The 14,234-nt window shown below is 39.3% G+C and overlaps 1 protein-coding gene across 6 annotated transcripts in view; it reads right to left on the bottom strand.

The window, feature by feature from the left end:
- Positions 1 to 14,234, bottom strand: part of CSMD3 (CUB and Sushi multiple domains 3) — a 933,126-nt gene that overhangs the window by 108,125 nt on the left and 810,767 nt on the right. For all 6 annotated transcript variants that reach the window (XM_060243303.1, XM_060243304.1, XM_060243306.1 and 3 more), the window contains 6 exons: positions 11,658 to 11,803; positions 9,412 to 9,492; positions 7,534 to 7,647; positions 3,149 to 3,337; positions 2,718 to 2,864; positions 226 to 414 (listed from right to left, as the gene is read on the bottom strand). In XM_060243303.1, the coding sequence (XP_060099286.1) occupies positions 226 to 414; positions 2,718 to 2,864; positions 3,149 to 3,337; positions 7,534 to 7,647; positions 9,412 to 9,492; positions 11,658 to 11,803 (866 nt within the window). The remainder of the gene's footprint in view (positions 1 to 225; positions 415 to 2,717; positions 2,865 to 3,148; positions 3,338 to 7,533; positions 7,648 to 9,411; positions 9,493 to 11,657; positions 11,804 to 14,234) is intronic.

Here is a 14,234-nt window from a genome sequence, read left to right as displayed (position 1 = left end):
AACATAATTTCTGTCAGCTTTTTCCCTCTTGCTGCAGCCAGAGGAGGGAAGATAGAAAGTCTCTTTCTGTGGATGGAAACCCCTCCCCATCAATGAAAATCTTCAGTGGATCCAAGCCTTGTGTTCCTTGTGTCGAGCTCAATATTGGCACACTGGAACATCTGTGGAACCACTGGACATAAATCCAAAGCTTTTTTAAAAATTGATAATGAAGTAAGAATTTACCTTGACAGGCCGGGACAGGCACATCCCATGCATGATATCCATTGGAAGATTTCCTACAAACAGCAGTACTCTTCCCAACGAGCCGATATCCTCGGTCACAAGCCCAGCGAACCACACTGTTGAGCTGTCCGCCTGTCTGACTGACAATGAACCCATGAGGAGGTGACTCTGGAGTACTGCAGTAATGAGCTTTAGAAAAAAATAGCAAACCATGAATTTTGTTCCTTATATCAAATTATTTAACAGGAATCTATTAAATAAGGGGTTTTTTTAAAACAACAACAACAAGTAATGTAGCCACTGGCCATATCCTGGTCCACTTTATCTATTCTGAACATTATATTCAGATATACAGTATTACTGTAAGACCCACCTTTTCAAGATGGCCTTCAACTAGCGGAAAACTGTGATAAATCTAGATATGCTGCTAGAAATGCTTTTATTCTTGAAATGTTTTTACTTCTGAAATTTATTGAAACCTGTTTATAACGCCATACTGTTATGTTAATCTTAATACTCTGTAATTGTTTTAACCATGTTTTATAAGTATAATTGATGTAATGTATGTTTTATGTTGTGAGCCGCCCTGAGCCTGCTCCGGCGGGGAGGGCGGGATAGAAATAAAAAATTATTATTATTATTATTATATATTGGGGAGGCTTGGGTGCCCTTTGTGGTATCACAGAACTGCAATGGGATACCTGCTGGGCTGTGTCATTCACAACCTAGGTGTGGTGCTAGGCCAGTATAACCATGGCTGTTTCACCTAGTTCCACTTGCTTATGGCTTCAGAATAAATAGATCAAACAAAGGTGCATAGGAGGGGAGAGCAAAAAGGCTGCACACTTACCGATAGTTCACAATCAACACAATGGTGTGCCTATTCTCTTACAATTCATATATATCCTATACTTTGTAATATACTACTTGGGATTTCATTTTAAAAGTCAGTATTACTGCGCCAATTATCACTTGGACTATAATTTATTTTTTTCTGTTCAAATACATGATTTGTGAACCTTATTTCTTCCTGCCCGACAAAATTTGCATGTGTTAATTATAAACATAATCTAAATACACTGTGTCAACTTCTAAGCGCAATCTTCTGTCTGAAGATCTTGCATACCAATAATTAAGTCTTGTTCTAACATGTACCCAGCCTAATTAATATTGGTAGGCAGATCAAGAAAGATGGCACAGAGCATTTGCTGGACAAACAGAATGTGAACTCACCTGACATGTAGCAGGGGATGGGAAGAACTCCAGACATATTGAAAAGATGCAAATGTTTGCTGCTTAACTCTGCTGTACTTCAAAAGCAAGGACTGGCTAGTTAGTTAAAGAAGGGCCTTGCTTGAGCTACATGGCTGCATACTTCTGATAACACTTGATTCCTTTATGCGTGTTTTGAAAAGCTAATGGGCCTTTGCTGCCTAAGAGAATCTTAAAAGACAATCTGGACTGTAACATGACTAGTGTTTTTTATTGTTTTCCTATAGCATGAATTTCTTGATTCCTTTAATTAAATATCTATTATAAATAATTATTTATAATGATTCACCTTGCAAATCAAGAAATTACCCACCCATTAAGGCAGTCTCTCTGACTCACTAGATCTTATGGTCATAAAAGCACTGTGCTCTTAGAGTCTTTGACTAGGCAATGGGCTCTGAAGTAAGAACAAAGATAAAAAGGCTCCTGCAAGTTCCACTAAATGCACAACTTTTAGATTTATAAAATGACCTGGGTTTTAAACAAAAGCTTTGGAGCATGAGCATAGCCCATCAGATGGACTCTGCAACTGACGGAATATATGAATCACAAAGCTTGTTTGTGACACAAATTTGGAGAGAGTATAAGCGGGATGGGATTCAGCCTCCTGATTCAATAATGACATCTACAATTCTGTATCAAAAGCCAATCACATTTTAGAAATTGTCCAAAACTCACACATCTGAAAAACCAGTGGTCTATTTTAGCTGTAAAGTCCCTACAATCTTGTCTAAAGGAAAAACAATCAAATTTTGAAAAATGCCTGAACGGTTTAGTTATAAGTAAAAAATTTCAGGGAGAGGAGAGTCTCCATTACCTCTAAACTAGATGAGAACAATTTTTCAATCATGAATAACTTTTATACAAATTACTTTACAGAAGTCTCAGAAGCTTCTGTGGTCTCAATGAAACAGAATTTCCACACTGGCTAGACACAAACTACCAAAGTTCACTATCCTTTACTATAGATAGCCCTGAATACTGGAAGAGATCCATTGACACATCTTGGAGAGTGGATTTTGTTTTCTAACATGCATACATGGTTATCAGTATATTCAGTGAGTTAAACTCTAGTCCAGTAGCGCCTTAAAGGTTAGCAAGATTTTTTTGGGCATAAGCTTTTGAGACAAGTTCCCTTCATCAGATCCCATGCTGGGTATTTTCATTTGATCACATCAGTTGCTGGAAAGGTAGAAAAAGAATGTATTTTATTTGCATACCTATATATCTTATCCTGAAGCCCTTTTTGTTGGTGCCATGGTCTGCTGACCATCGGAGGAAAACTTCATGGCCACTGCTGGTTACATTTAGAGAGGAAGAATAATCTCCACTTAGGGAGATTAGCAGTGGACTGTGACTATTTGGTCCTTGGTAACAGGCAAAAAGGGGAAGGAGGCAGAAAGAAGAAAACAGACAGACTAAAATTAGAGATATATATAAAAATGAAATGATACAATTCAATGGAGCTATACATTGGATACCGCAAAGCAATTCATATACATAAGGTCAATGATGGAGAACAAAAGACTATGACAACATATCATAACAATGGCAATGGAACTCATATGAATATGAGGCTTATGTCAACATTAATGGCCAAAAACCCAAGCACATGTATTGCACAGATGCATTGAAGCTTGTGTATAGTTACCATCAAACACCTCAAGTATATCAAATTCCTTTTCTGTTTGAAAGAATTCAAAGTAAAGACTAATATTATAGCCCTTTTCCACAGTAATGGTCCATGCACACATTTGGAGGTTTGGGTAGCTATCTGGGTAGCCAGGGCTCAATATTACTCCTGTTGAATCTAGGCGCAATTCATTTGCTGGACAAAGCACTGAAAAAAAAGAGAGAAACACTCCCAAAATTTAGATAACTGGAATGTTGCAGGATTCTCCCCATTCCCTCACTTTTAACATCCTAAACATGCACATCAATGATTTCATTTCCATGAACCCAAAAGGCATATTAATAAGCCCTTTTAAAAATAAATCACTGCATGAGTGAAAGTGACTAATGCTTCTGATTCCACAACAAGGACATGATGCAAATTTTGGATCAAAATTCATCACACACCATAGCTTTGGGTTTGTGTGATTCATGCTGGCAACAGAGATGGGGGGCTTGGAGAAGGGAATTAAAGAGACCTTGGTCTTTTAAAATGCCTTCTCCAAGCTGCACCGTAACAGTGGCACAACTTGACGAATGAACTCAGAAAAAAATTGAAATGCCTTCTGAGGTTACTCAATGGTCGTTTTCGCACTCACCTTCCGCTGGCGCGACCCCCCTCTTCACCGCGCAGGATCTGCGTGGATTTCGCACTAAACGCTGCGGAGCAACCAGAAAAACCGGAAGCTTCCGGCGCAAAAGCCGCTCAAACTGAAACCACCAAAAAGCAGTTTGGCGTTTGCGCGGCTTTTGTGACGGGAGCTTCCGGCTTTTCTGGCTGCTCCGCAGCGTTTAGTGCGAAATCCACGCAGATCCTGCGTGGTGAAGAGGGGGGTCGCGCCGGCAGAAGGTGAGTGCGAAAACGACCAATGAGTCACTGGTGCAACTTTCTGAGTTCACTTGTGAGTCACACTGCACCACTGCCACAATGCAACTTGCAAGTGAACTCAGAAGGTATCTAAATGCCTTCTGAGTTCACTTTTGATTCACACCGTGGCAGCAGTGGTGTCAGTTACAAAACCCATTTAACAGAAACTCTTTAAATGACTTCTGCAAGCTGCCCCTCACAAACCATGAACCTCAAACTGGTTCACTAAATGGAAAGGCTCATGGTGGTTTGGGAGCCCCATGAACCACTAACCTTCACGAGCCTCCATTTCCCTGGATAGTACCCATCCCTAGTCAAGACTACACATAGATTTCTATAAAGATGCATTCAGACTTTCTGGTTATCACAAAGTCAGAATCCCAATTGTTCATTTAGCTGTTCTTTCCACCAGCCTAACTTGAGAGTTCAAGACAATACTTCATTTTCAGCTGCTGAAATCACACGGTAATTAAAAGCAATGGTCTCCACATTCTAAAAGAAGCAGAAAATATTTGCAAAGAAGCACAGCAGAACTTTATTCCTCCTTTACAAATACCTGAACAGTGTGAAGGGGAACAGAGAATGAGACAGTTTTCTACCTAAATATACAATGTACTTTGTGGAATGATACATTATTCAGATATGAACTAATAACAGACTGAAAGATATTTTTTCTCTCTTTAGGTTATTCATGTCTATGGTATTAAATGGAAATAAACCACTGTAAATACATAGGTAAATAGATACATGGTAAATGTTGGGTGAACAGATCTATCTTTTAGCTATAAAGTGTGTGGTTTTATAAGCATCTCAATTCAATTATTTATAAGTACATCTCTGCAAGCCCACTGCACTGAAAAAGCTCATTTTCATATTATATCCATATATATGCCAGTTTTCACTTTTTCTAAACATTTAATATTATGAGCTAGCTAAAAGCTAAGAAGCTACTTTTAACCAATTTGTGTATGTGTATGTGCACTGCTTTCTCTTCATGTGCTCAAATTACTGCAAGCAAAAGAGTGCCAGTAATAACTTTTTTACTAACAAGTTCCTGCGAGAAAAAGCTGTCTATCAGACACAAGAAACCTGTTCTCCTGAATCTTTTCCCTGTTCTCCTGAATCTTTTCCAGAGGGTACAAGTCTTCCCTTTAAAAACTGTTCAGAAACTTCAACTGGTGCTGAATTCTTCATCCAGGATATTGACTAGAGTGGGTCATATGGATGATATTACTTCATTCTTGGCCCATCTACACTGGCTGCCAATCTGTTTCCAGGCATATTTCAAGGTAGTTAACCTTTAAAGCCCTATATAGCTAACGTTTAGCTCACCTGAAAGACTGCCAACTCTGTTATGAACCTATCAGACTACTGTGGCCATCTTCCAAGACCCTGCTTCATTTCCCATCCACCCCTTCTGAGATTAGGTGGGTGGCAACCTGGGAGAGGGCCTCCTCAGTAATGGCACCAACATTCTAGAATCTAGAGTCCCACTTGTTCCTTTCTGTTGTCATCTTACACCAGCAAGTGAAGACATTTATTTTGTCTTTGATCCTCTCTTCTTTCCCTGTGTTGTAATGTGTTCCCTATTGTTGTAATGACTTTTTTGTTTTAATATGTGTTTTTATCATATATATTTTAAATTTATTAGGTACATTGGTAGCCCTGGTAAGAACAGAAAGACAGGGTATAAATTTTGTAAATAAATATGTTGAAATGGTAAACTTGTTCTCAGACAAGATCATCAGCTCTGATATAATTTAGCCCACCAACTGGCTGTTAAAATCTGGCCCTGCATGTAAATATGACTGGATATTCCTTGCAAATAGCTCTGCAATTACTTGCTGAATATATTTAGAATGTAATGCTACATAGAATTACTCCAGTTTAAGACTGCTGAAACCAGTGTGCTTAAATTACAGTGTATCTGCATAGGATTGCACTGTCAAATTTGTAGTTCTGATTGAGTAGGAACTTCATGGTTATAAGACAAATTTCTTTTTCCTTGCTGTCTCCATACTGGGATCCAATGCACAATGGGATTCTAAAATATTAGGAATTTAAGACAAACTTGCATCAATGCAAGACAATCTTAGATCAGCTGATTTCTAGTGGTAGAGGAACATATAGGAACCAACAGAACAAAATGGTAGGCTTTGACCCTAAGGATTTATGTACATGTAAAGAGAAACTGCTTGTGAATTTAAATGATAAAAAAATTTCATCTACATTTGTATAAAGGTCAACATCTGTAACCAACGGCTTACTGGCTGCTGAATTTCTGCAGCTCCAGTTCAAGACCCTGAGGACTAAGAATGCTTAGAAGTTTGTTATAGAGCTTGCACAAGCTTGTGCTCAGTGGCTGTCAAATTTATTCTTATTTCTTTTCATATTATAAAAGTGAGCATTTATGTGAAACTGCTAGATTTAACAACACACACACACACACCACCTTTCTCATATTGAAAGATTAGCATTTGAGAAGGAATGCATCCATCTGCAATTACCTTACCTCTGTTCCAAACTATCACTTTTCTCTTTTCTGATTTCTACAGATGCCAATTTACTGAAATTGTTTTTAGGGGGGAAAAACAACTGCCTGGATAGGAAGTAGAGGGATTATATAAACATACTTCTGTGCTATGATTTTACAATCTACTCATTTATACCATGATATAACCCCCACTGATTTTAAATGGCAAATTCCATGAAATACAATAGACTGCATTGAAGGAACTGCTCCTCTCTTTATATAGCTTACTATTTTTTTTTGTAAAGAATAACCCAAGATGCTTATCAGAATTAGTGTAAAATATAGTTGGTCTCAGTAAGGTCTGATGCTGGAAAGTCCCATCAAGTTACAGCTGACTTATGGCAACCCCACAGGGCAGGGGGGTGGCCAACGGTAGCTCTCCAGATGTTTTTGCCTACAACTCCCATCAGCTCCAGCCATTGGCCATGCTGGCTGGGGCTGATGGGTTGTAGGCAAAAAACATCTGGAAAGCTACCGTTGGCCACCCCTGCCATAGGGTTTCCAAGGCCAGAGACATTCCAAAGTGGTTTACCATTGCCTATCTTCACCTCACAGCCCTGATATTTCTTAGAGGTCTCCCACCCAAATACTAGCCAGGACTGACCCTGTTCGGCTTCCAAGATTTGACAAAATAAGGTTAGCCTGGGCTCAGTAGAGTATAGACAGACATTATTAACCTCCATCTCTGGCTAATTCATGCTGGGTGCCTCGAGTGAGGAAAAAGCAAGTGGAAATAAGTGGATAAATTATGCCTGGTCTGATCTCCAAGCAAGTTAATGGAAGTATATAAGTGCCATGTAAGTGGAATGCTGCATATTACCATTATTAGCCACGTTGAAGGCCTGATGAGTACAAAAGCAGAATATAAATGCACAAGTTCATTAGAAACAAATCTGAAGACATGTCACAGCAACATGCAAATACATGCAAAATAGGAAGAGAAAAAAAAATCTGAACACAAAACCTTGGCAAGCAGGCGGTGCTCCATCCATCTGTAGCCTTTCTCCCAGTCTACATGTCAGAATCTCATTACCAACTAATGTAAACCCTGGTAGACACTGATACCTTATTATGTCCCCTATGTGATAAAAAAAGAGTCTGCAGTTAAACAACAATTAATGAGGACTTTTGGCATTGACAGCAGCACTGATTAATGAAGCACCCGCCATATATAATGTGTAAATGACCACTGGCGCAAATAGCTTTGATTAGACAGAGGAAATGTTGTGGCAAACAAGCAGCCACATTTATCATTTCTTGCCAGCTATACTATTAGTGTGAGTCACAGGCATCCGGTGCTTGTTACTCTGCAGAGCACAACAGCAGGCTGGTTGAGTTTTAAAGCTCCGTATTTTGTAGCAGTCATGACAGTAATTAAAAGGATGGCATCAAAGACACTTATTCCTGCTGTCCTTTTTCAGACATCCAAATTTGGTGGTTTGGAGATGTCTTGTCAGCTTGAAAACCACAGGACAGGATTAAAAAGTGACTTGAAATGCATCTTATTTAGTGTTTAACTTGATAAATGCTACCGTCCATAGATCTCAGTCCTACAGAAAGTCCTAGCATTGGGTTGGATCCAGCCAGCTTTTTCACTAAATCTCACCTAATTTCTCTCTTTAACACAGCCCTCCTCCTGGGTGGCATTTGTTCAGGCAGCCTCCCCTTTTTACCAGTGGAAAAACTAGTTGGATCCAACCCATTAAATATTAGTGGCTGTGGCATGGAGTAAATTTTTGTAACATTTAATTGCTCATGTAACTTATCTTTTTCTATGAAATCTTGCTTTACTATCAGCATCTGCATGATTCTAGATAGTCATCTGAGTTTTGGGGACAAAACTACACATAAAAAATGGGGGGGAAATCTTGAAAATTTCCACAGCAGCTGATCATCCAGGTGACCAGACATACTGGCCCATTCAGCCAGGTAATCAACTGTAATAACACTTTCAAATAAACTTTGGCTGCATGCAGATGTCTTCCCCCCTTGGAGAAAATGGCAACATCAGAGGGTGGTGGGCTCTATGGCCTCACATCCCTGCTGAGCTCACTTTCTGTCCCAAACTCAACCCTCCACAGGCTCCACCCCAAATTTCTTGGAATTTTCCAACCAGGAGTTGGAAACCTTAACCCAAACCCTGTTGTCCCAAAGGCACTGTCATAGTGTGAAGAAAATTTCACAACCTGAAATATCCAGGGCAGAGGAAAGAACAGAGCGCCCCAGACTGTACTCTATGGTATCATTATCTTGGAAATGTTCATGGCATTTTTGCATATTCTTATGAGAACACAGAATATGCACCTTACTGAAAGAATGAAATACTATTACATTTTATTACATATACTTGAGCATGGTAGAGTCTGGGGCAAGTGATGCTCTGTATTCTTGGTGCCTGGGAGGGGAAACAGGGTGAGGGCTTCTGGTGTCTTGGTCCCACTGATGGACCTCCTTACGGTACCTGGGGTTTTTTTGGTTACTGTGTGACACAGAGTGTTGGATTGGATGGGCCATTGGCCTGATCCAACATGTCTTCTCTTATGTTCTCTCTTATGTTCTTATGGTGCCCAAGTACCCAGAATAGTTCAACAAAACTTAATAGGACCCTGTTCTTCTGCCAGTCATGATGGAAGTGATACCAGTGGCAAAACTTTATTGTTTTTAAGGGAGTCATATCATAACATTAAAAGTTCAATAACTGTTTTACTCATGGGCCGAGCAGTAGGTAGAATAAAGAGATGCATCAGGACAATTCTAGGGTACTGAGCAAACCAAGAGTTCTGTAGGTTTGGCACATCTCTTTAGGTGAAACGAGTGTTATTTATGCATTGAATTAAATTACCTATTTCAAATTCATCATCCTCAGTCAGAATTTCAGCATTTGGTATAGTAGGTGGAGGCTGACACACTCGAAGTTGGTATGCTATGGAAATTCAGAAAGAGTTATGATTAATATGTTGCTCCTTTTTGCAGGATGATAACAGAAAAAAAATCACTATCTTGAAAGGTTTGGAAGCTACAAAGCAGACTACCTGGACTCTACAGTATTTAAAATACTTTTTTTCTGAATTTTCACTTCTAGCTCAAGTACATTAGCCAGTGGCAATCTCTCATTTATTATGTATTTTGGATAATCTGACACTGGTGGGGAAACAATGAAATTTAAGGATTCTCGAGAAAACACATCTAAGAACCCTCTTCAAACCCTTCTAATCACATTAAGTAATAAACAGGTCAAGAGGCACTGCTCTTCCAAATTAAGATGAGAAATACACTTCCTTCAGATCAGAGTGTATTGGAAGATCATGGAAAGTAACAGTTGTCATATTCATTGTTACTGCAAGTGTAGACAGCAGGACCTAAAAAACAACGGGTCTAAATCCAAAAAGTTTTCTCAAGGGGGGAAAAAACACACCCCACAAACAGGTCAAGAGGCACTGCTCTTTCAAATTAAGATGAGAAATACACTTCCTTCAGATCAGAGTGTATTGGAAGATCATGGAAAGTAACAGTTGTCATATTCATTGTTAATGCAAGTGTAGACAGCAGGACCTAAAAAACAGCGGGTCTAAATCCAAAAAGTTTTCTCAAGGGGGGGGAAAACACACCCCACATCCTGATCTAGAGGCTATACTTGTAACTTTTTTCAAGTTCCCAACTAGTAAGGCCTGGATAAAGCTCATGTTTGTCCCAAACATTTAAACTTTTTCTTTCAAGAACTTCTTGTGCTAGAAAGGAAGGAGAAGGCTAAGGATTCAAGGGCTTAATGTAAAGCAGGCTCTGCTGGCAATACTGGTTCTGGAACATTAGAAGAGCCACTCAACAGCATAGTACTCTTGGTACTTTTGAAAAGTACTTTTCTTCTTTACAGAATTACAACAGCCACATAGCCACCACTACATATTTGGATTTAAGGACAGGATTTGTAGAAAGTCCCAAATGTCAATGATTCTTGTTTTTATATATCTGGCAACAGCAGCAACCAGACAGCAGTTACATGACTGGAGAGGTGGTGGATGGAAAGCCAGTGCTGTCAAAACTGGCCCCAGAGAGCAGGAGATATGAGACAGCTCATGTCCCACCATTTGGGATTAGCACTGGAACTGATGTGGAAAAAGCTGGTGGAATCTGTGGTCACTCAGGAGTTGGCACCATGGGGCAGAGATAGCATGTACATTTGTGTGATTTGAGAGAGTTCTGAAGCAGCTGATAGATTAGCCAAAAACGAAGCCCAAGAACTAAAAGCTTTTATTCTGAAAAACCTATCAGAGTGAAGTCCAATTGTATGTGTTTGCCCCTTTCAGAGTGACAGGTTTGTAGTACCTATAGTAAACTCTCCTTAATCTTTCTCCCTTTGTACTTGCTTGCATATCCCAAAATCTACTTGCATGGAGTGCAGGCTTACCAATATTTTTATAATTATTATTTTAATTTTATAGAACACAAACATTATACATATTACATTAAAGAAGAAAAGTTACAGAAATCAAGCTAGGCCCAGTGTTTGATGCTAGTAACATTTTTTAAAAAAATGCCAGTATTTTTTTATGTGGAGGAGTGCTCTTTCCATCTTCCATCCCTCTAATAACCTGTTGGATTGAAGGAATCAATGACTAAATTGGACAGGGGGGAAGAGAATGTATTTCAGAAAAAAACAAAAAAAACAAATTCCCCTCCCTACAACAATGCTACTCTATAAGAGACCATACCTTCTGAATCTGCATCTTGATAGTCATCATTTTAACAGCTCTTTCGTCCCCCCCCAGCCATTAATGGGTCTGATAAAATGTTTGATTCACACTGAATAAATAGACACCGCTTATACCAAGCAATGTAACTTTTTGGAGTAACAGGTCACTGGTAAGTAGTTATACATTTCTACAATTACTTTAAACCAAAACATTTCTCAATATTGTATTATTTTTTCACAAGACTATGGCACTATTACACTCCTATTATGTAAATATGCACATATAGATAAATATATGTGCGGCTTTGTTAAATAAAATAACCTCTTGCTCATGTGGAATTGAGCAGGGAAATATTTTCCAACAAGGTAGCTTGTTAGACAATCAAGCATATACTAACCATGATAACTGAGCACAAAGAAGCCACTTGTTGTGAAGTCACTGTGGAACTTGATGAGTATTTGGTTTGAAGTGCTGTAGACTGACTCCAATGCAGTGTTGCCACTAAACTGTCCAATCTGTGGAGAACTTTGGTCAGGCCCATCCCTAAGAAATAACAGTAACAAAACAATGCTACTACAATTAACTGTATGCCTTTTCAAATTCTTTAAGGAAGATTTCAAGGCTTGAGAGCAGAAATTAAGAGTCTGGAAACAGATAATTCTAAGTAATTCTAGGTAATATGGCCTAGGTAATACGGAAAGGGGGGATATAAACGTTTAAACACATTAACAAATTAATACATGATAAGACAATACGCAATCGGCGTTGTTCACCAAGAACTAATATCCATCCTTCCCCCCTGCCCACACACCACACACACACTTCAATGAAACCTGAAAAGAAGGTCTATCAAAATAAGTGGTAGATGTAAACTGGCAGTATTTGGGGAAAATAACCTAACAAGTTGCATGCAGCGGGAAAAAAAAAGGCAACATTTATCACAGTTTCCTTTACTGCAAATATTCCTTTGGGGAAGAAGCAATATCTTCCCATTTTGCTCTGTCATCCTGGAAATCTCTAACTGGCAGTTAAGAGTATTTATAAATAAGAGTATGTAGATGTAAACTGGCAGTACTTGGGGAATATAACCTAACAGGTTGTATGCATCTCGGAAAAAAATAAAAAGGCAACATTTACCACAGTTTCCTTTACTGCAAACATTTCTTTAAAATGACACAGATAAAGTTCCTTTTTCTTCTTCTCCTATTTTTCTTCATCAAGTTTTTAAACAAACTTTAAGTATTTGTTTTGGGGAAGAAGCAATATCTTCCCATTTTGCTCTGTCATCTTGGAAATCTCTAACTGGCAAATAAGAGTATCAAATAGCCAGCAGCCCCTCACTGATCCAGGCTTGGTGTTTATAGCATTTTACACTGTCTCCATCCTTTTGCATGGTGTCAAACAGTCATAAAATATGTGCATGCTACATTTTTAATGCTGGAAAGATTTCTGTCAAGTACATTTTGCAGATATTTAATGGCCAGAAAACATTTTTTTATGGAGCACTGAAACACTCCCTCTAATCTTCAGGTGCAATTAATTGCAGCTACAGTCCCCCCCCCCCCCCAGTCGGAATGAAGAGGCTGACACAATGTGTTGGATAAAACTAGGCCGCTTTATTGGAAACAAACTTGAGCAAACTAGAACGACAAGGGGCATGGCCTAATGGATTGGTTTTAATGTTAAGTTAGTGTTTACTGGATTGGATTTAGTGTTTACTGTTTTATATTGTTAAATTTAAAGGCTTTTAACTACTGTATGTTTTTATAAAATGTTGTTAGCCGCCCTGAGCCTGCCGAGGTGGGGAGGGCGGGATATAAATAAAATTATTATTATTATTATTATTAATAGGACAAGCCCTGGGGTCAGCCCCATGACCCCGCCTTGTCCTGGGAGGGCAAGCCACCCTACCCCCAGCACAAGCCCAGTATTCTGGCTGGTGCTGAGCAGCCAGGCCCAAAGCCCGCCTCCACCTGGGCTAGCATCAATCCCTCATGGAAACATCCGCCCTGGTGAGGCTTTCCGTGATCTGCACTCCCCGCATTGAGCCGTACAGCCCATCTGCAGTTCATACAGACCACCCGCACCAACTGGTGCAGAGCCATAGGTGCTCCCCTGAAAACACTGTGGCCGATACCTCATCCTGCCTAGCGACCGAACTAACAAAACTCCTTCCAAGCTTTCTAACACTACAAAGCAGTACAAGGTAAGCAAAAAACAACTCCACATAGGCCAGTTCTGTGAAGATGAAAAAAAATCCTACCTTGCCTCTAATAAGGCAACCGGTAATCAACCTGTACTGCCAAAGGGCAGGTGGGTGGGCAGAGAGCCGAAAAGCAACTGTGTGTTTCTGGGCGGGGCCGGGGCTTATACAGCCCTGACGCCACACCCAGAGCAAGCTCTCAGATGCCCGGGATAAACGGTAAGCCCTCCCTCCTTCCAACTGACAGCCCCCAGCCTATCACCGGCGATGCCAGCTTGGCTGGGAGGGGCCGATATGTTATCATTTGGTCACAGATATGTGATTTGTAGATGGAGCTGGACATTGAAATTATGACACTGGAATGATCATAAAATTACAGACCATTTAAAATTGTGTATCTCTTACTGTTCTAGCAGATTTTTTTGTCAACAGAATCCTGGGAAAAATAATAATAATAATAATAATAATAATAATAATAATAATAATAATAATAATAATAATAATAATAATAATAATAATAATAATAATAACAACAACAACAATAAACAACACTAGCTTCTACATCTCATTTTGCTCTCTGCCTCCCCTGTTTTAAAAGAAAGTCCAAAAACGAAGTGCTCTTTAAACACCAGTTATTTTCCTGTGTACTTTTTGATTTGCATCAAGTGGTGCATTTAAAGTAGCTTTTGAAGCTATGACAAAACAAATAGTCTTTGTTCTAAAGACACTTGCAGAACCAATCCACAAACAAGAAAGTGATGTGAAAATGTG

The sequence above is a fragment of the Heteronotia binoei genome, chromosome 7, assembly GCF_032191835.1.
Source record: "Heteronotia binoei isolate CCM8104 ecotype False Entrance Well chromosome 7, APGP_CSIRO_Hbin_v1, whole genome shotgun sequence".
Lineage (NCBI taxonomy): Eukaryota > Metazoa > Chordata > Lepidosauria > Squamata > Gekkonidae > Heteronotia > Heteronotia binoei.
The sequence above is the reverse complement of the archived record's forward strand: the minus strand, read 5'-3'. Positions and strand labels throughout refer to the sequence as shown.